At 35.0% G+C, this 23,872-nt stretch overlaps 1 protein-coding gene across 1 annotated transcript in view; it reads right to left on the bottom strand.

The window, feature by feature from the left end:
* Positions 1 to 21,148: 21,148 nt before the first annotated feature.
* Positions 21,149 to 23,872, bottom strand: part of LOC126834848 (uncharacterized) — a 31,046-nt gene continuing 28,322 nt past the window's right edge. Inside the window, exon 6 of the mRNA XM_050567041.1 lies at positions 21,149 to 21,267. Within this exon, the coding sequence (XP_050422998.1) occupies positions 21,205 to 21,267 (63 nt within the window). The 3' untranslated portion in view covers positions 21,149 to 21,204. The remainder of the gene's footprint in view (positions 21,268 to 23,872) is intronic.

Genomic DNA, 23,872 nt, shown 5'->3' with positions numbered 1-23,872 from the left:
CCGACCTAATTATATTCCTGCGTGACCTTTACGCGGTCAAAGGTCGTCTCTTGTATGTGATATTATTATAAAGCGCGAGGCGTTATCAGCGCCGCCAACACAACCCGTTAGTGTAATAGCACACCCCCCCCCCAGCGCCGTCGGCTCCTGATCTACTGAGAAAATATTGTAATAATTAACAATCGGCCGTTTCCGGTTGTTTTTTAGATTTAATTCCGACCGGATGGCGTGTCGACCGACCGTTTTGTTCGGCCGATTCGCGCGCGTTACACATCAACCGCACAAAAACCACCGACAAGTTTGTTTCCTTGAGGAAGTGTCGGTCGAGGGTGTTGAAAATCATTAACATTTTGTTGTTAATGCTGACATCATTGTACCTCCTCGCGCAGTCCACTCTGGGCAGTAGGTATTAGTCAGACTAGAAGTATAAAGTCCATTGTTTATGTACAAAAATTATAATTATTTTTCCGTTGCAAATATAATAGTAATTAAGCGCTAATATATTTCTATACTTGTATCTGTATGAAATATATCTGCTTATCATTAGCACACCTTGCAGAGATAAACGGATAACCAAAAAGAGTAGCATCATTAGGACCCCGGCAAAATGGGGTTCTGTTATTAATTATACGGACAATACATCAATCAATTTTAAAATTGTTTTCTCTTCCTTGAACTATAGTTTTTGAAAAATGTGTTATGAATTTAAAATGAGCTTACTCGATGCCTATTCGTTAGTCTATTCCTTAGAGAGTATCTCTAAGGTTTCCATTATCAAAAAAAATCAAAATAATATAATATATCATGTCCACGTTGATGTACCGTAACTTGTACTAGGACATTATTGAGACGGTTAGGTAGTAACACACAAAGGTTTTTTATTTACAGTTTACACTGTACTATAAGTCTAATAAACATTTTTCAAAGTGCTGCTAAAAAATAAGCCAGCATTGAAATATTTTTAATTCTAAATAAAATGGTAGTATTATTTTAATTTTTTAATTTTTGTAGAATTATTAGCATTCAACGGGAAAACATGGAGAGGATCGCTTGTACCAGCAGAAGAAAGAAATAGAGGCCGTATATTATGCTCAAATTGTGTTGGTTCTATATAGAATATACTATATATATGTATATGATATTAATAATAATAGTTTAGGTTTATTGTAGAACATCATTTATAATTTATTATAAACATGTTCAATAGAGGCCATTAACAAATTTGCATATTATTATAATTATTTACCGGTTCGACGCCAATATAATGGGCACACGTTATCGATATTGTAACATTTGATTTGGTCAAATATATATATATATATAACCTTTATACCGCGTTATCTATATTATATATTTTACCACCGTGTATACAACAATATAATATTGTCATATACAATTATACGGCTGTCCCCTTTGCCGACGACTTCGGCCATGTTGTGTGTGGGGCATCACTTCCGCTGGGTCTTCCGGCGGTCCGCCATGTTTGTAAATTGTGTTCAACATTGCATTATGATAATACATTAAATAATAATAATTGGCCCGCATCGAAGTTAACTGTTATAGAACTTGTACCGCATGATGGCTTTTGTGTGTGTGTGTGTGTGTGTGTATCGTCACCGTGTGAGTCAATATGTAACAAAAGATGTATTTATGTAGTTTATTATATTATCGTTAGAGTTCCAGAGGTACCGACGAAGCCAGAACCAAAAGGGGATGATGGCGGTGGCGGTGGCGGTGTGATGGAAATCTAAGGACACTCGGCGAAAGGGTATGCGGCGGTACGTGACGTTTGACGGTGTTACAAAGAGCGATAGATAGATTAAATTAAAATATAATAATATATTCAATATACTTGGGTTGGCGAGAGAGTGTGCGAGGACGGCTGTCAAGACTGTTGACGTTATCTGGCAACCGCCCGTGTGTTCGGCTGTCGAGATGAGACGGCGGGGACAGGTACTGTCTGCCTAAATTCGAATAGGATTCGCCGTGGCAGAGCACATCATTACAGAGAGGAAACTAGCAGAGAGGCCTGAGTACGGTGTTATGCAGCAATAATCGCACTGTGCATCGGTCACGAACGGGTTGTTGCAGCAACCGCCGAGCGCACTTAAGGTTTCTCGCTGAAACCGCGGGGTGAAAGTATCGAGTGATAACAATAATGATAATTATTATCGTTATCAAATAATTATACCACAACCGCTACCGCGTGCACAAGCAGTATGGCTACACAAGTAGTGTTTGTACACATTACAATGACATGCGAGGATAGTAACGGCTCTTGTGCAGTCCGTTGCCCAACTCTGCGTGTCGAGGAGTGGCCGACTAGGTCTGCAAGCGAATCACAATAGATTGGGTATACAAATATTATATAGGTACAGCACGATATTCAGTGTAGAGGATCAGATGACCTGTTTTTAGTGGCAAATCGTAAATCAATAAGATTCGATTATTTTAGAGGTAAACCGATGTTGTTTCCAAAGAAAAACCATCAACCGATAAAGACGTATTATGCAAAAAAAAATCTAATTAGTATTTAAATTGAGTTATTCGCCTATTGATTTTGTAACGATTTGTCTGGCAAACGTCTAATAATTACAAACAGTTGTATACTTGTCTAATTATTGAAAGTAGTCTATGAAAATAGTCTATGAAAAATTTCGGACAACGTTTGGTTTTTATAAACAATTTTCAGTGATAAAATGTAAAACTAAAATGTCACTTTGTACAATCTTAATGCTTTTCGGTGGGTAAGCTTTTATCAAAGTGAATTCTGAGCTATATGTTGACGATATTATACTTTCTGACGATTAACAATTTTTTTATATCCCTTAACTTGGCGTGGGCCAATTTTTTAAAAATTATAAAATAATAATACTCTTTAGGTCGGCCATGGAAAGTTATAAATAAAGTATATTTACATCTTAAATGATACAATGCCAAGTTAAGGGTTAAAAGTTACCTTTAGTATTATAGATGGTATTTTTTCATCTAAATTGAATGGATAATTCGTAATAATTATTTGATATTTAAACATAGTAAAATCAAAATTAAATCAAAAAATAAGTCTCGTTTTTAAGTTGTAAATCGCTTCAGTAGAATTATTGCAGAATTAATTAGTATGCTATATTTATGGGTCTACATTTAACGCTCTATGGGTCTAATGAATAATAAATTAGTGACTTGATTACTTTATTTTTGTACGGTAGTCAGTAATTGTCCGTTTAGCGTTTTTTTGACTTTTACCATAGTATAGTTCGATTTAGTTAAATGTATATAATTTTTTTTTGGATAGTCTGGTCAATTTTTTTCTTGTAATTGGAGTCGATAACACGGTTCCGCGCTAACCCCACACCAAAGGGGAAACTCAGCACAAACGACCACCCTCTGTCTTCCCTGTACAGTGTACCAGACGTGATGTTCATCCTCGAAACTGCAAAGTCCCTGACAATTGTACAATTAGTACAAGCCGAGTGGATGTCACGCCTCAGCACGCGCCGCTGTCCGGCAATGACGTTGATGATAACGTCTGACAAGAAAAAGGCTTCGTTAAGCATTTGCGATGGCAACTGTTATCGTTATTATTATTATTTTAATAACGGATATTTCCAACCCGATCTGTACGTCATGGTATGAGCTTGTATGAGACGGTCTGAGTCAGTCTGTGCGTGTGTTTGCCCGAACACAGCTATAATACAGCACTGGCAAACGTCGACGAAATGAGCAATTTAATTCCACGGCTTTCCGTCTGGGGAAACCCTTGATTGCATCCCATTCAGGACGTGCACACGACAAGCCACCTGAGACCCGTGTGTGTCGTGGGGAGACATAACATATTGTGGAAAACAATAGAGTACCGTTCCAATCTGGGCAGATAGAGCAAGCAAAGACGTGACGTTTGCTTTTCATTTGTACTCTTCCGTCGACCGCCGTTTCACGCACAAACGAGCAAATCGATTTTGCAAAACTTATTTTTTTACATATTATATTTGTACTCTACCCTTCTACGGTGTTGGCCAACACGATCGGCTTCCGTTAAAAAAAAAAATAATAATCCACTGTTAGGCAAATATTATATGTATAATATTGCGGTTCGCCCCCTGACCAACGAACGTGGCACACACACTATCAGTCAATCAACGTTTTTGTGGCCAAAAAACGACTAGAATTATTATTAGTCAGTAACTGCAAACGTGATTAGCAAAAATTAGAGCCGGACAAATGGCCGGATATTATCTGTGTGTAGGACTTAGGAAAAGAATCGACTAAAACTAAGTATTGTCCCGCTGTGGGTGCTATACATTCAGCATGAAACCGTGAAACGGTATTAATGTTCAAGTAAAATAATGACACTATTTTTAATTAAACACACTAAAGAATAAATACTTAGAAAACAGCTGTTATAACAAAAATACAAATCCTAATTTATTTTGTGGTTAACTTGAAACAATATGAAAATAAATACGAATGTGTAACAATTTGTCTATTGTATAAAATACGGCTGTGCATATATCTGATGCACTGATATTATTATTATTATTATACAATAATTGTCCAGGTCTAAAAAACTTAAAAGACTTGCATCGAGACATTTTATTTAACCGCTCTTTGGACGTTTTTATAAGCACTGCCAAATAATCAAACGAATGCTCTTATCGCTTCACATAGGATCCATTTAATATTCTAATAAAATTAACGTGCTTAGACATTTCATGGCGCAGCTTAGCGTTATTTGTTTTTACCGTTTAATGAAATTTACTTTTCCAATTGTGGCATGTATATGAAGTTCGGCTTTTTGGATCAATAAGGGACTATGTTGTACAGGTCGACGTTTGCTGGAAATGCATTACAAAGAATTGCATAACTTTCAAAATGTGGTAACTTTTACTTCATTACTTTTTGTGCTTATGCGTCGCATGGTATCGTCACATTTATAATCACATTTCGATACTGGAAAAATAACGTTAATGTTCAAGTTTATGCGTACTAGTTGTAAGTTGCAAGATAAATGTACATCTGCCTTTTATCAAAAAGCTGGCACCTTCATATTATGACTTCTTCAAAATCGACTTCATCACATTTACCTCTGATTTACCATCTCATTTATAACCTAAAAACAATGTTCGTCAAAATAAAAAACCAAGATAATCAGGTATGATATTTTGAGAGTAATTATTTCGATTAATTATTATGATGTTGTGTGTGGTGTGTGGTGGTGTATACTTTTAATATTACACCCCTCGAGCCGTGTATGTGTGTGACGTATGCACAGATTCCCAGCGGCTCGGCACACTATGTATATATTGTATACAGAGTGAGTTCGGTGTGCCGTGGCAAATCCTGTTTGCGGCGAACGTCTTAACCGTAAACTTGGTTGCCAGGCGCGAAAAGCCGAATTAAGGACAAGCAAAAGTTTTGCCAAGTAAAACAATTTTTATTGCCATAATGTTGTGTGTACTTGCCTGAGCATAAACATAGTTAATATTTAAGCACATATTGTTGTATAACTAAAGCTTTTTCACCGAGTAAACTTTTTGGATTATTATTATTGTATGCATTTTACATACAATTTAATTACCACACAATAATAATAGATGAAATATTACATTACATATATTATTAAAACGATTATGTTATACGATAAGACCGGTTCGTTGAAAACGTCAACACTATAGTATAAACATTAGTACCAATATTAATAGTATTATTGACAATTGTCTATCGTTTGGAAATCATTCCAAATCGAGTTCACCGGTGTTATTAACCGTTAAAATCAATAGCCCCCAGCATCTCTAATGCGTTCAACTTTCCGGCAGGGCGAACGGGATGCCCGGCTTTACCGGATTAACATTATTATGAGCTGTATATAAAATAACAATAACAGAAACAAGTCGATTGTAGTATTAAATATGCCATTTTTTACATACCTTCATTGTCACAGTAATTTTAAGGGGAAATGTCATAGGAAATGTAACAGATTGATGGAAATATGAAATTACCCATTTTATTATGCGATTAAACCAAAATGAACTATAACGCAATATATGCCAAATAATTAATATCGAATAACGTTAAAATTGGTCTAAACAAATTGTTTATTATCTCACACAAAGTGAGACTAACACTAATACTATTAGTGTTTAAACTTATTATTAATATCGACGGTGTTTTTCGTTGGCACCGATTGGATTTTTCGAATTGTGTTTTTTAACCCTAACCATTTAAGTGATTAAATTCCATTCTGGGGACGGTTTGGCTGGAGTTCAACATCCGATAAACAGTGTTCTACCTACAGAGGTCTGTCTGTCTGCGACCGTACTTGCCAAAACGACCCCGAAAACCGCGGCCGTCCGATTTTCAACCCCATTCGGACTGGAAGGGTTGTGTATTATGTAGGAGGTACATATTACTGTGCACAGTACTCGAAAGTAATACACGGCCAGGTACATCCGACAAAATGTTTATGTGACTATTTATAACGTGCAATCGGGGTTTCGGTTTGGATGAAAAGCACAGGTATGGCTTGGCCACCCTTCACATAGTTTCTCGGTTTTCCCACCCCGTCCTGCCCTGAGAACATAATAATATCTCCCCGAGAAAGTAATAATTTTCGATACACTGCAAAACTCCTGAACGTCGTAGTTTTTCACATTTTCACCCCTGTAAACGCTTTTTCACCGAAACCGTGTTCTTCTCATCGTTGATCGAGGGGAAGTTTTCCCGATTGATTTTACCAAAGGTATATATATATATATATATATACATATTTAATGTATGTACTGTGCGTGTAGTGGACAATAGCTTGCTTTAACGTTTTATTGTCTCTTATTTTATGATCGTTACACTATTCAGAGAACATTCATTTAAGCAATAACATCCGCCCTTAAAACGATAATAAAAAAATGAAAAAAAAATGATGATCCATCTCGAGCGTTTCGATTGTGTCGTTAAACTTATAAAGTTACACTTGTTAACAATGTATTTACAGCGTATAAATATATATATATATATAATGTATACACCGTCAAGTGCTATTGCGTCAAGATTCGATATTATTATTGTCCACTTTGCACACCTGTAATTAGTGAGCCAGCCGTGTTTGTGATCTAAGTTTTTAGATTTGAGAACAAGTTTGGTCGCAACGCTTTAGCGGCTGTAATAATGCTAATGTCTTGACTTTTCTTCCCTCTAATTCTAATTATTTCAGCCACGACTGTTAATAGTACTTCACTTTCTCAGGTAAAGTTTTAGGGCGAAAAAAAAGGATAGGACTGGAAGAGACAAGTCTCCCCCCCCCCACTAAGTTATTATTTGATTGACTATTTGTGCCTATATAATAATAAACGTGCTTTGCCCCACTTCCTTTCAAAAATTGAAACGACGTCACTGTACTTTTCGTTTAATATATCAATAATTTGTATCCACAAATAGTTTTAAGAACTGACTTGCTGACGGCCCACTTCTCTTTGTACTGGTAGTTTCTATGTCTATACCGGGCTACTATGATTGGATATGTATGTACATGACAGGATAGGAGAACGTAGTGTAATAATATTCTCCCTTTTTTTTTGGTTATGATTTATTACATTATAGAGGACGTTTCGTTTTGTTAAGTATGCTCGTTTAACGTCATAACGACGGGCAGGACGATTAGCATATTACGCTATATGTATATAGAGCATCGCAAAATACACCCGTGTTCCACAACGTTGAATATACCGTTCCGATGTGTATACACTATATATATATATGTATGTATACCTATTAATCATTGATATAATAGCGAGGAGAAGAGTGCAATGTTTATATAGTAATAGTCGTGTTGTGTAAATAAGACAGTTGTAGGGTGAACGGGTAATTCAATTATTATTACTAAAATATGAACAATCGGATTGGAAATATTTTATTTTCGCCAACGCGTTTAACAGTGTAACCCATTCAAGTCTGTATTATATTAACAATAAGGTCAAATGGAAAGTTTTAAAATGAATTCCATTTTTTTTTTATAGAAAATCACTTGTCGCCTTATTTGTTTTGTAACTCATAAAAATCATATGGTTTTCGGTTGGAATTAAAAATCGCTGTTCATATATATATATATTAAACAATTGCTTCTACAAATAACCTAACTAATCGTTTCTGCAAAATCATCTGCACAATACATAAGTAATAGGAACCACGGTGGATCGTTATAGTGGCCTAATTACTGACTAATTTAACTACTCTAATACTACATACTACTGAAACTAATTTAATAAAAACGATTTTAAGTTTTTAAGAGTGAGAAACATCTTACAATTTTGTAGTTGTACTTATTGAACACACTTTAGTTAATGTTGTTTTACATTTTATTAAACAATAGTAATTTTTTCCCCCCATTTTGTTTTGGTAAACTCTAAAATTATACTTATGCGTTTTATTGACTTGCCGACGGGTTTGACTGGACGTTAACAAGTTTTTAATAGTTATTTTTAAAGTAAAACTTAGAACGGTCATCTCGTATAATATTTTGTCTCTAATCTCTTACATTTTAAAATTTATCTTTGATCGCTTATCTCTTATCTTTAATCGCTAATCCCTCGTCTCTAATCTCTTATAATTTGTCACTTATCTCCTATTTCCAATATCTAATCTCCTACTTTTATTATCCTATTTATAACCTTGTATCTCTATTCTCTACTCATATATCGCATATTTCTTATTTCTAATCTCCGGACGCTCAAAAGACAATCGTTATAATAATAATAATAATAATAATTATATATTGCAACATTGTCGTTATAAATATTAATAGCGAGGAACGTGTGCTGGCTGGCAAGTTTTGCGTTAATATGTTTTGGAGGGCTAAGGGCGCCCCTGTAGATGAATAGCGTTTTGTATAATATGAAAAGTCGACGGCGGCACATAATCGAATCACGTGTAAATCGCACCATAAATCAACAGTCAATGGGATCCGCCGCCGTTTGCCGCCGACCTAATGGAATTATATTCCAGGCGAATGATACTATTATCACATTACGCTGTGAATAAACATAATAATATCACAGCGAGCGTTGTAACGGAGTCCAGAGTAAAAGCTCAACAGTCCAATGGAGGGGTATTTTGTTTTTAATTTTAATTTTACAATTTACACGACATTAGTACATCAAGTATAAGTGTAACAAGATAATATTAGCTTGGTGGTCGGCTTTAAAAAAAATCCTAGTTATTTTCTCTGCTCTATGAAAAAACATTTCATCATGGATATGTTATGTCTTATCATTTTTATTTTGTCTCTTATCACTTATGTTTTGTCTCTTATCTTTAATCACTTATATCTTATCGTTTCTCTCTTATCTCTTAGCACTTTTGTTTTGTCTCTTATCGCTTATGTTTTGGTCTCTTATCACTTGTGTTTTGTCTCTTATCTCTAATCACGTATATCTTATCGTTTCTATCTTATTTCTTATCACTTTTATTTTGTCTCTTATCACTAACTGAAAGGAAAAGTGTAACGCGAAAATGGCGACATTGAATTTCTTATGTATCCAGCCTAATAACATATCCATGCTAAAGAGAGGACACTCTTTGGTTTTTTATTTATTTATCGAAGACACAATGTCTCTGGAAACCAATCTAAGTGGACTGTCAGGCGTCGAGGGTAATTTAAGGTCTTCTACAAGAGCAGAGTTTAGTAATCCTCGGAAACTTGGGTTATTATTTTCATTTGTAGAACTGAATGTAAAGTACGGGTTGATGTATAAGATGATGCGTTAGTGATAAGACAGAGTATTTTATCGCGTTATTGTGAACAGAAAGGACGATTGCTCTATCGCCGGCAGCTAATATTCGGCTACAGCTGTACTTGGATGGGTGACCATTCGAAAACGATAACCTTTGGACAACTCGAGTGTTTCGAAAATAATTTTTTGCCCCTCCTCCCCATCAAAACACGGGGGCGTTGCGTTTTTCGACAAGGGCATTATTAATTAGACAAATATGATAATGTCAGAAGGCGTAACCTCGTTCGACGACAATGTTTCTGAAGGGCACAGCTGCCGTGTGGGTGTAACGGTAAATGAGAAATATCGAGTTGTGACAATTAAGCGCTATTATTTATATTTTTCCAGAGATAAATCGCACAGTTGTTTTTTAATTATTCCACGATAACTCTCCCCCGTCATATTATATTGTAATGTTATCCCGGTCCGAGAAAGGTCACGAGAAATCCCCAAGTGCTTATTAATATATCAGTTTTGCAGTCGTCGATATTAAAATATATTCGGTGGGTAATTAATAGTTAATACGGGCGAGAAATCAGCAAAATTTCAAGTATATCGGGACATGTACTAGGGATATGCGTATGGACATGCGGTCACCCGAATAGACAATAACGTGTAGTCATTACGGTGCTATTGTAATGTGGAAATAAAAGGAGAGGAAAAATCAAAAGCCCTCAAAGACACAAAAAGCTCAAAGCTTAGAGCAAAAAAGAATACAATGGAAAATAGGACGGTACAAGTAAGGATTATAACCGTTCGACTTTCAATGGCGGTTTTGCAGAGACAGTCTCGACACTATACCGGCTCTGTTCAAATACCTTTACTCTTAGCAGGGTATAATACATGTGTGCATTGTGTCTTTTTGGGCGTCGTCTCGACAACACGAGCAAACAAAGGTTTTGTGTTTTACAGTTATTTGTTGTAGAGCAGCTTTCTTTCTGGTTTTTTTTTTTTTTTTTTGCAACTAAACGAGTCTCGTACACCGGGTTCATCCGGGTAGTAGTCCCGTGTCTGGTAACGGGGGTAGAGAGAGGGGAAATAATGCCTCGTTTAATCGGCGCTTAATATCGAAGGGACCCCGAAAGCACACCCTTGCCGGGATACGCGTAATTGCAAGGGGCGACCGGTATGCGCATTGACGGTGAATTATTGTCGTCGACGACAATCGACAATTGAATTTCAATGCCTTTGAACCGTCTGAAACCGATTGCTTGCATAAGTACATTTATACCTACCCCGGGTTTAGTCTTTTCACCGTCTTCATCTCCCTCTGGTCGCGTCCCGGGCTCGATTGAAACCCTATGTACATATAATAGTATACATAACATGTGCGCATAGACATTTTGTATAATTACACCCATGCACACCAAGCGTTGTGGTCAACACAATTGCAGTTTGCCAAACCGTTCTTAGCTACTCAAGTAAGTTGCATACGCTAACTAATGTTATGGACGTCAAACTTTGAACTATTCTTCAAGTCTTTTTAGTCGTTGTCCTATGAATGTTCTTCTTTCCTATCCGTTCTCCTATTTTAGTGTATTCAAAGTGTCATTACTCATTAGAAATTCGTTTAATCTACTCGCCTCAGTTTTCTAGGACGGTTAACAAAAATCATGGTTTTGCTAGCCCGTTTCTAAAACTCCACACATCTACTGTTGATCAACGTTTACTCAATGTGTGAATGTATAAAAAAGTGTACATTAAATAATATCAGATATGTAGTAGTATCTATTAAATTGCAATTAAACATGCCTGATGCCATTATTATGCTTACATTTAAGTCATTCGTGTCGTGATCTCTTCCTTATTCATTATCTTAACCGTTTTTGGTCTTGTAACACTACAAACAGTTAATACCTGTTGTGAATTTTTAAATTTAGTTTATTGAAACCGTGACTAGTATTTGTCAAAAGAAACTTCATTTTGAACTGAATTCGCCTAGTATTCGCCCGAGGAAAAATGCAATGTTCAAAAATCATGTGTGAAAACCGATAACGGGGCAGTAGTACTCTATAATGTATTGTACTTAAAGGGCTGACAGTAGGTATTTAAAAAAAAATATATACACAAGTGAGGTGCACGTTTTGGCGACCAATCGGCACGTCCATCTCTCTATAACCATAATATACCATACTATACCGAGTGTAACCGTGGCGGGCAGAGAGCCCTTGACCGGTAGGCATATAGAGGTATATGGTTTTGCGGCGCGAGGTCCCATTGTTATTCGATCCTCGTTGTTCAGTGTTGTTATACTGTAAAAATATGGCATCTTTATGTTGTCCATTATCGCTTAGACATTTTGTATTCAAGTCTCGGGACACATAATTTTCGAATAATAGTCACCGTAAAAGCGGTGCTCGGTGCTCCAAATAATTTTCCCATTTACCCTGCCGGCAGTTGGAACATTTTAACAAGTCCCAAATAGTTGTATAGAAACACTTGTGTGTGATAAATTAACGAAATCATTATGGCGCAACCGCTTTGCTTTAATATTTCAGAAAACGGCTGTACAGAAGACCGCGCATGTTCCATTCGATTTATCATGTATTTATAAAAGCCATCTTGAAAATCTCATATAGTATTGATGTGCGTTTACTTTGATAGATTTCTAAAAGTGTCTCTTTCAGGTCTTTCCTTTAATGCGTCCGTCCTTTTTCACTTTTGCGCTCTGTGACGTTTGTGAACACTTTTGGCGGACTGATCGATAACAATAGTTACTCCGCTTGAAACGTATTTGCCTTTCACCATAACAGACAGTAGCAGTGTTAACAAAATTCGATAAAAGCACACAGCACACACCATTGTGTTGACCTTTGTGTCACGCGAATCCAAGACGTCAATAAAGAAAGAAAAAAAAAAGTAACACCGACAAAACCGTCTCGCAAGTGGTTTTATTAAGTACAACATTTTTGTAAGTCGTTTCAAAAATAACATTACAGGTACATTTCCATTTTATAGAAAGCGTTTCTAGTTTATTGACATGAAATGGTAACGTACCACCTATTGAGGTAAAAAATAGAGGTATCTATATTACTGGCATAAGACAGTGCAGCTGAAGTTACTAATAGAAACGCAAAAGTTATGGCTATATGCTAGTTAAAACAATTTAATGCAATTGACTACAGTGAGACATGTGCATTGTGTCGGACAACAAAAACCGGAGAAACAGATCGATATAAGCACTGTACATATTATTATGAATAAAACTTACCCCTTTTTTTTTTATTATTATTATTATTACTACTCCCAAACTGTTGTTTTCGGTGGGTATGCCGACCACAAATCACGGGCTTTTGACGGGCTCCCTCGAAGAACTCGCTTTGGGGACTTTCCAAGACCAGATGGGTCCTTCTTTTAATCTTCACCGGTGGTGTGTAGTACAACTCAGGCGGGTTGTACACCCCCCACCGGGGCGGTTCGGAATTGTCTCGTTAAAAACCGACCCAAACAACTGTGGACGACCGAGTAGTAGATAGAGTAGTATTCAAAACGAAACAGAAAGTATTTTTTGTAAAAATATACATCACCGACGGCAAAAAGTGTTGTATTTCATTTTTTCCCGCTTTAATATCCCCGCTTGAGGGGGGAGGGGGGGTGAAACTATATTATATTAATACTATATTGGTTAACGGCGAACGGCAACAGCAGCAGTAGCAGTAACAGATCGCTTAACAATTGCCAGAGCGGGCGTTATTAATTTCACTTAGTAGTATACCGCGCAGTCTTAGCACAGCGGCTGTGTAATTTCCATTACATCAAATTGCTCGGAGATAATTGAAACCGACTCTGCTGACCGTGAACATCCGATGAACCGTCAATTTCAGTCAGATTATATTATTATTATTATACTGTATATAGGTACATAGTACCTACCTATGTATAATGACGGTTAGACAACCGTCATCCAGGTGCTAAGGAATATCAGAGTTGTGGAGACCTGGGCAATACGCTCGAATGCGTGTAATTCCATCTGTCTGTACATCAAATCGAAATTATTAATACTGTTTGTACACCCAAGAGTAAAAATTGCAAGCAGAAGAATTTATTCAATCAATTGCGGACAGTTTTGGATAACAATTTTTGAAGTTATTACTTTTATCCGTGCACACTTCTCGACCGCACTTCCTTAGTATAAAATTAGTATATTGGTTTTGAACACTGCACTGCAATGTACACGTTATGTTTAAACTTTAAAGTAACAAAGTACACGGTGCTTAGTATATTATCAAGGCGTTTGTTATCTAGACCACGTGGGAAATATTTAATTTATTTTCAACAGGGGCAGACTTGCTTAAGATAAACACACACACACACACACCGAAACAAATGGCTTTGGGCCAGTTGGCTTAAGCCACGTAAGATGTTCGCGCATCATTTGTTTTCAAATATAGATTAGATATTTTTCAAGTAAGTCACTCTGTGCGGGCTTATCCTGAACTTGGGTTTGAAGTAAGCGACCGAGCCGATTATCTGGAGAAAAATACATTTCAGAACTACTATACTTACAGCTACAAGTAATAATAATAATAATAATAACAATAATATAGTGTTATATTATACTTTTTTGTGTTTCTGTAATCGTTGAAGATCCTAAATTATCACGTCTACCGTTTGATAATAAAATATTCAGTCGTTATTATGCGGTCAAACGGGGTGGCACACGGTCGATGCGCGTTTCGAGTGAGAGGAAAAATGTCTTTTCTATTGGAACTGGAAACATTAAAATATGTTTATTCGGTTAGGTTATAATAATAATATGTCAAGTATAATACATACACTAACATACTACAACAATAATGACCGTTAAGTCAAGTCCATGGACATTGTCGCACAGCTGGAGCTGTGTGGAGAAAAATTATAAAAAAAAAATACACAATATATTTTACAAGTATTACCCTTACTCGACCTGACAAAAAACATAACAATGTTAGAATGCTATAATCATCTATATTGTCGCATTGGTTAAGGCCCGTTTATGTTTTTTAATGATACCATAATTATTTTGACTTATTTGAGATACCGTCGAGGGGGAAAAAAACGGCCGTTAAAACCATTAATGATTTGTATTAATATTATTAATTCCTATTTTTATATTGTAATTTCGGCGTACAGTGCAGCAAGTGTACGCAGCAATATAATAGCGCTTACTGTGTCGCCCAAGTGTTTTCCATTAGACGGTATTATTATTATATACGTTGACAAGAAGAAAAATGCAAGAATTCACCAAGCAAGTACATAAAAGACTTGGGGATTTATGATTCGAATATTATCATAATAATTATTACTATGAGATGATGTCTCTGTCTCGTACTGTATATATATATATATATGTATAATAATATAAAACGTCGTCGTCGTCGCCGCCGCCGCCGCCGATCCCTTTCGGTGTTTTCTTATTATATTGTTATTATAATATACGTTCACTTAAAATATATATATATATATATTTATCATATCTCTATTCTGCTGCTTCTTCTTTCTTTTTTGTCCCGGTGCAATTTATTACGGTTACACCGACCGTTTCTGTCATCGGCACCGACTGCTGCTGCCGTGGAATTCCGCCTTAACTTTTCCGTCGCCGACCAGAAGAAAACTCATTATTAAAACGCCTCTCTCTCCCTGTCTCTCTATCTCTGTCTCTCTTTCCACCGAAGACACCCATACCGCAAATGATAAGGCCAATAGGCGCCGCCACAGTGTCGTGTGGCCCGACGGCAACACGTTTCCTGTATCCGGTAATCCTGTTTTACCAAAAAAAACGATGTACATCCATCAACAGTCTCGAACGGGGCAAGAAAAGGGTTATTATCTATAAGTAACTATGACACATTTTAAAGTAACACCTTTTAATTTTCTGTTTGTAATTACAGACACCGGGTTTATACAATTTAGGTTGGTCGGCCAATGTAGCCAATTTCTTGATTTTTAATTTTCAAGAAATTTATTTAGAATTTATATTTTATTTTTGAGCAATTAATTAAAAAAGTATGACCATTTAGTAGGAGAAGATGTGTTTTTATGATATCAAGTTCTGGAACCATTCACTGCACTTGTACACGCCAAAGTAATTCTAATAAGAACTTAAATAGCATAATCCGTTCATTGGTTTTAGAGGTCTGTGTGGTTAAAGCAGAATATGGAATGAAAAACATTTTTGAATGTATAATTGTAAAAGTATGTAATAATTGTAATATACTTAAATAACTTTATTAAAAATTGTTCAATTTATATTTTGTAACTTCTCCGTAAGTTCTTTCTAATGAGTTTAGAATCAACTTTCTAACTGTTATAGTTAAGGGAAAATTGAGTGTTTATAGGATGAAACACACAGACTTTTTTCAAATTTAAATCATTCCCTAAGGGTAGGTATGAAATTCAATCTACCTGTACGTCTAACTTATGTTAAAGCTAAGACAAATATCTATACTCTCACTATTAGTGTGTAGCATTTTGTTTTTTTTTTTATTCACAACAAGCTGTTAAAGTCATCATACATATATTTTTTTTCATTTCAATTACTATACTTAATTGATTTTTTAAAAAAACAATTTCGTTTGCTTAAAAAGAAAGTCATTACAATATTTATGCGATATATTATCTAGTTGTAAATGTAATAAATCATTTAAAATAAAATCTATAACCTATACGAGATTTAAGTTCAAATCTTGATATCGAACTTAACCAACGCAGAAATTAATGTTGCCTGTTAAAATTCGGTTTAATGAAAATCTATAGCTTTCCGTTGGGTTATTGTATAGATAGTGGTTTTACACAAACTTTTTGGGGAACGGCGATGGAGTATAATAATTGAATTAAATGAGTACTACATGAGTCACCCTTTCGAATGGAATAGATAGGAAACGCCTACCGAACATCTCGCTAATCTAATATAAATGCGTTTTATCCTATAAAATATATTTTTACCCGAGTAAATTTATTAGTATACCGTTTGCATACTTTTGGCAAACGTCCGAGAAACCGATTTAAAAGGATTATAGGTATATTTAAGCATGTAAAAAAAAAAAAAGGTAAATATTTCATTTTTTCACATCCAGGAAATCTTTGTAAAAATTATAGTATCATAATTTTTTTTATGATTGAAAATAAAAACAATCATAGCTTAAAACAAGTACAGTGTAAATGTATTTGTACACCGGAGGTAGTCGAAACTGTTTTAGGGAAGTTTTCCAACAGAAATGGAAAACGGATCGACCCAGATGTCCATAACGGAAATGAGAAAGGCCGAGATTAATGTTTGCAGTGACAAAATAAAATATAAGACGAGGTCGAAAAGAGGAAATTTAAGACGGGTTTTGAGTTAATGGAAGCAAACAAACGATATATATATATATGTATAGATCAATGCGCAGTTGGTTACTATATTATACACTTACTATAATATATATATACTTGTGCCGAGTACCTACAGGATAAATGACTGGATATTAACAATGAGCTTTTTATCTATAATTGGCAATAGAGCAATCTAATAAATACCTTTTATAAATGTACAATGAAATAACACCAAATGCTAGTCTATTCAGGAACGTTTTACTCGAGCAAATCCGTTCCGAAATAGAAATCTTCTTTTCTGAAATCAGTTTGATTGACCGAAAATGTTCAGGTCTAAAACAAAAGTATGCTCTTTCGAGTGGAAAAGCATGTAAAAATGTGTGCACTGAAGAATTGCAAATAACTACACACAGATAACGGCAACGTTTTGCGAAGCGCTAGCAAACGGTTTATTATTTTTTTTTTTGTGCATTTTTTACACATTATTATAACGAAAAAAAACCCCTTCCGGAAACCCGTGTCTTTGCCGGTGTCGACATTAATAATTTTAGGGCCGGCTCTGTACACGATTGTAGTGGTTATAATAATAATAAAATAAAATACCGCAGAAAAAAAACGAAATAAAAGGAATCACGTCGGCTAGGTATATATATACTTGTTTGTGTTTTCATGATTCATTAAGTCCATCCGTTACCGGCTGCCATGATTTTTTTTTTCCTCCCCGTTGTTTGTTATTATATCAACACGGACGAGGCGCACAAAATAAATACACACAGCCACCCCCACAACAAGTATAATAATATGATCGTTCCATACGACGACGATGATGATGATGATGATGATGATGATGGTAATTCTGTTGTTGGCAGAGATAGCGAAAAGGAGAGGGCACGAGCAGGGCCCCGAGTAGGTAGTGTATACGGTGAGATCAGGGACCCCGGGATAGAGAGAGGGATGGGAAGAGGGATAGAGAGGGATGGACAGTCAGGAGAGGCTGACGATAAATTTCGGAACAGTCATAGCGCGAAATCGCTGGCAAACACAGGCGATCCGCCGCGCTCAATTAATTAATCATAAACCGAGAGTTTTATATACACATATTAAAATAATTAAACGCAAACAATGAATCATTTATGGTCCAAGGGGTGCGTGCTATCGAGAACAGCCACCGCCACCACCGCCGACAGCATCCCTCTCAAGAAAGGTTGCCACCGACACGCGTATAGCTGGTATAGTACGTACCTATCTATATAGAGCTGTTATTACTTGGCACTTTTCACTTTTGACGACCCGGTACGGACAGTAATAACGGGGCACCTACCCGGATGATTGTTAAAAAACAAAAACAAAAAACGATTGGGGGAGAGAAAGGTAACCAATTTTAGCCATTAAAAATAAACGGCGTTGTTAAGGTAAACGACCTTTGTACGTTTAATACGCTAATGGACAACGATTTCGAACGATATGAATATAATATAATAATATTCAATACATAAAATGACATGTGCGCTAACAAAGGATATAATATATATATATATATTTATAATATTATCCCGTTTTACAAGTATATCGAACACACAAGAACCAACGTCAAAGCAATACGCGGCAGTGGAAAATGGATTTCTCAAACGAAAGTCGATTCATAATACACCCATAGAGAAAAGTTTTGGAAAAATTACAAAGAAAAGATTCACCTTTATTCTATTAGCTAACATGACAAGTCCAAACATGCTCTTTGTATAGTCACTTTCAAACCGTTGAGAACATCTCAAAAAACGCTACATATGGCCCAATTATTGTTGTAGAAACAAAATATAGTGGCATCACTTTAACGCCAGTAATTTATTGACTCCGAATTTGTGCTTTTCACTTGTCTTTCTTGAAATGTACTAAAAAAACTCTTTCCAAGCCGAGGTCGGGGCATGTTGACTTGTTTTGATTCGAATCATTTTTGGAAAATTATTTAAAATACACCATTCATTATTGAGCAATTAATTAAAAAAAAGTATGAAAATTTAATTGAAAAAAAATGAGTTTTTATGATACACAAGTGTAAAGCTCTCCGTTGAATGAACTATATTAGATAAAGTGCTGAAACTCTTCACTGCACATGCCAAAGTGATTCTAATAAGAACTTAAATAACAAAATCCGTTCATTGGTTTCAAAGACCAGCGTGGCTGAAGAAAAATTTAGCTATAATTAACAATGTTTGACAAGCTCTTTCTACTGAGCTTGGAATCCACTTTCTATCTCCTATAGTTTAAACGTTTTATAAGATATGTAACACAGAGACTGATACCGTGTAGGGGGGTGTGAAATCCGATCTACCCGCGTACTATGTCTAACTTATAATAAAGCTAAGAAAAATAGAGCTATCTTCTCACCGTGCTAGCGTGTACGATTTCATTTTGTTTCCCCGTTCAAGTTATCATCGAATTTTTTTTCACTTATACCAACTTGTTTTAAAAGGAATAAAAACTAATCGAAAACCACTATTATAACTTGACGCGGCGGCAAAAGATGATGACACGGTATTTTTATTGATTTTTTTTTCTTTTTCCGTTCACTTTCGAGTCATATAAAAAGCACCGAACAGACGAAAGGCCGGGGGGGGGGGGTGCGGTAGTATCCGTAAAGCAGCGTCAAACGGCAACGTAAAAGGGGTTGGAAAAGTTTTGTCGTCCGGCAGGCAGTGTGTGTGTGTGTGTGTGTGTGTATGGGCGACGCTGGCTTTGGCCAAGGGAAGTGTATAGCACAACAAACAGGGGCAAAGCGACCGGTCGGTGCGGAGAGGAAATGAAAATCGCATCCTAGGCCATAAATTATACCGGGGTTTTCCCCGGCAATTTCGGCCCGGGACACGAGAGAGAGCACACACGCACACACCGGGTCGCATTAAATTTCAGTTAAAACTTCCATAACCGTCCATACAAGCGTCAGAAATGTGTACTGCTCGCTCTTCTGTCCGTGATTACATCTACAATAGCAAATATAATAACAATATGTATTAACAATACAGTAGATACCTATATCGATCTCGGCAGTCCAACGGTGCCCGCAAAGTTACCCCCGAAGCCCCCTCCCCCTTGCGGTTAACTTTTAACTGGATTTGCAGAAATACACCGGCTGTAATTCGCCACAACCCGGCCGATTGACTCACCAATGTAAAACTTTAACGGCTTTAAGGGAAAAATATCAACCAAAAGTAAACGGATTTACATCTCAACCCTGCAACACAGCATGCGGATGGGGTGGGTTTCGCACAAAAGGCTTTTGGGGGCCGTACACGACTTTGACGATATCCGTTTGTACAACGCATCATATTATGAAACGTCACTGGCTATATATGGGTCGTCTTACACACAGATAAATCATATTTCACGCTTTCTTCTGTCCTATTTATTCGCGGTGACCCGGTCGACCGTAACGCCACGATGCACACACACACAGTGAGCAATAGCCACACATGATAGACACATGCACTTTTAATGTTGGGAAAATCAATAACACAGTCTTGAGGCGGTGGAATTGAATATTGCAGTGAAAAGCGAGATGGCCTTTTTCGGCGTTTCCTATAGAGTATAGGTTTTCTCGTGCAACCGGACGAATACAAAAATAATAATTATTATATTGAAAAGTTTCGATTTCAATGGAACGCGAGTAATTTATCATTTTTATAAATCACAACGATGCGAGCGGGTTGACACGAATTCCGGGTGTTTCTTTGGCTTGTGTCGACAGTATTTTAGAAATAAGGACATAAGTTGAATTTAAAATCATGACGTCCCTTGTATAGTTTATTATTCATGACGTCATTCTCTTTTCCCTTCCCAATGGAAGCTGAGCTTTATGTTTTTCCAATTCCCTAAGCCGAGTTTGTTAATTTGAAAATTGTTGCGAATAACTTGTTTATAAATGTAGTGTTTTTTTGTGAAAATTATTATTATTGTATTATTGACTGCAGTACTATGTGCCCATTCGGGCGAATTTAATTTTCTAAATAAATACATTAATAAACGAATAATTAAATGTCACACACGTATACGAACCAGAATAGATTATATTTGTTTATAATATTATACCAAAACTGATTTGTGTTTTAATTGAACTATTCCCTTCGAATGACACGTCTCGCTGTTTTGCCGGATAACGTTAAATTTGATTTTGTTGTTGTAACTGGTCCACTTTCAAAGTCTTCTTGCAAGAATTCGGTAACTGAAACATTCGATAAAAACGCATGTTAATTATTAATGTTAATGTTCATTTGTAAAAGTTCATTAGGCCACATTAAAATATACACCTAATTTGCAAATGAAAACATAATATATTTTTTGTAACATATCCTTAATTGCAACAAACATTACAACAACTCACAGCAAATCATTTTTTTTAAAGCAACTTCGGCAATCAGTTAATAATATTTTTTAATTTGTATGAAAGCCCTAAACGTACGCTTTTTTTTTATATGAACGAAAAATACACTAACATGTACAAACATTATTTCATATTAATTGTAAACAACTCTTGCCATTTAAATAATTTATAGTACTTACGTGCTTTTGCTAAATGTGTAAATATAAAATAAAAATAAAAATATCTCCGCGTTATAAATTTTATTATATTTTCAATTACTGAAATGGCCAATATTGTAGTAGAGCTGGTTTCATTAATAGATTGCATTTTTTTTAAACTCATAGTCTCTTAAAGTCTTTAGAAAAAAAAAATCCGTTATTTTCAAATTTTATACAAAAAATTATAATTTATTTATTTCTCTTCGACGAAATGATCCATTTATTTTACAATAATAAATTCAGACTTGTCAGAAAGGTAAGTATATATATACAGTTATTTCGGTGATGTGAATAAAATGACAGTTGTGTTAATGGCATTGTTGTGTTTCACAATAAGTGGCTGTTAATAATGTGATTATCCGCAAAAGCTCTGCGATTTTGTTTTATATATATATATAAATATATTATGTATATTTTGCATAGCGAATAACACTTAAACAAAAACCGTTTCATCACTTATGATATTGGAATTAACCACCAGTCGAAAATACCTTTGGAAATATTCAACAAAAGCAGTACCAATGCCTAATGACAGTTAAATTGCAATTGGCGAGAAACGAATCCGAGCGACGCGTTTCGGTTTAGACGGTATTTAAATTGTATAATATTCAACATTTATTTCAAAGTCCATTAATTTGTATTATGTAGATTTTTTTACTTAAGTATACTGCGTTGGTATATTGTTATAGTTCTTAAGTAAAGACAAAAAACAAAAATTTAAAAATAGAGGATACCGTTATGAGATAAAACATAATTCAATTGTTTAAATATAAATACTACATTAATTGTTTAAAAATAATATTTTTCTTTGTAATAATACATATATTGTTATATACAATAGAATATTTTTGAAAAATAATGTACATACACATTACTAATAATAATAATAGTTTTCGATTATCTTTTTTATTTTTAACTAAATTTCCAAGTTACAAAATTCTCAAGTTTCAGAAAAATTAAAAGTTTTTTTAAAGTTAAAACTACTTATGGCTTTAGTTTCTTTTTTTTATTAATGCAAATCTCACAATGGAATTATGACTTATAAGTACCGAAATTCCTCTCTGATTTCACATGTGTATTATTATCAATATTTTCTCCTCCGTCCCTTCTGGCTATATTTTAGTTTAGAAAAAACAACCTTTAAGACTTTTCAGTGGTATAACACCTATTTACCATAGTGTACTGCTGTAAATAGTATAATTCACACAAAAGGTATATAACGTTTTTTGAGTTTATATATAATAATTTCCAGGGCGAAGACATTGCTTAAGTACATTTTTTATCCAGACAATCTTATCCCCCAAAACCTCTATAATTTACGATCCATTAGAACGCTTTGCACAATCGTATAACGTGCCCAACACATATTCGTCAATATCTAATAACTATAAGGCAGTCGTAAGCAACCCCTTCTTATATAATATAATATAATATTCACCCTTTTTGCTATTACGGTCACGCTATCAGATTAATTATTTATAAACACTAGCTCATATACTCGAGGAACCGCAGGAAGTGGGTATCTATTAAGAAACGTAATTACTTTAATTTTCCAACAATTACCTGAATAATTTAGTACTGAATGCATGAGGAAGAACGTAGGATATTTTGAATATTACTTATGACTAATAAAAACAACTTGTAAATTACTTACAAGATGTAGTCGTTGCAACAAAACAACTGCTTTAGTTTACAAATAAAAATTACATTACAATTTTAATGATTGTTATAATTAAACTGACTCCTAAGACCTAAATGATCCCAAAAAATGAAAAAACTAAAATTTTTTATCTATGAAATGTTTAAAATTTCAAAAAATGCGCTAAGCGTGTTTAAAAAATATATATTTTAGACTCGAACGTGTATTATTATTTTACACAGCTATTAATACTTCAATTTAAATTAAACAAAACAATCGTTAATTTTATTTTATGATGTACAACAAACACTGAGATGAATACACATTTTTACTGTTGATAATAACAATATAGAAGTTTTAACACTGTACTCTGTTTTTATTGCCAATATTAATTTAATCACCCCAAGTTTACAATTCATTGGTTTTCGTTACATTTTCATAATAATTGTTCTGGCAGTGATACGCAGTTACCATTAAAGCAATTATAGTAACTATCGTTCAATGGATATTAAATGGGTGGTAACGATAACCAGTATAAAAACAAAAACAAAAACAGTAAAAATATTTAAAAAATGAAAGTAGATTAACGTACAAAAATAGCAATTAACAT

The sequence above is a fragment of the Adelges cooleyi genome, unplaced genomic scaffold (genome assembly GCF_023614345.1).
Source record: "Adelges cooleyi isolate 19-005CV unplaced genomic scaffold, UGA_ACOO_1.1 ACOO_flye_CR_arks_rails_tigmint_CR_PRNA_21, whole genome shotgun sequence".
Classification (NCBI taxonomy): Eukaryota; Metazoa; Arthropoda; class Insecta; order Hemiptera; family Adelgidae; genus Adelges; species Adelges cooleyi.
The sequence above is the reverse complement of the archived record's forward strand: the minus strand, read 5'-3'. Positions and strand labels throughout refer to the sequence as shown.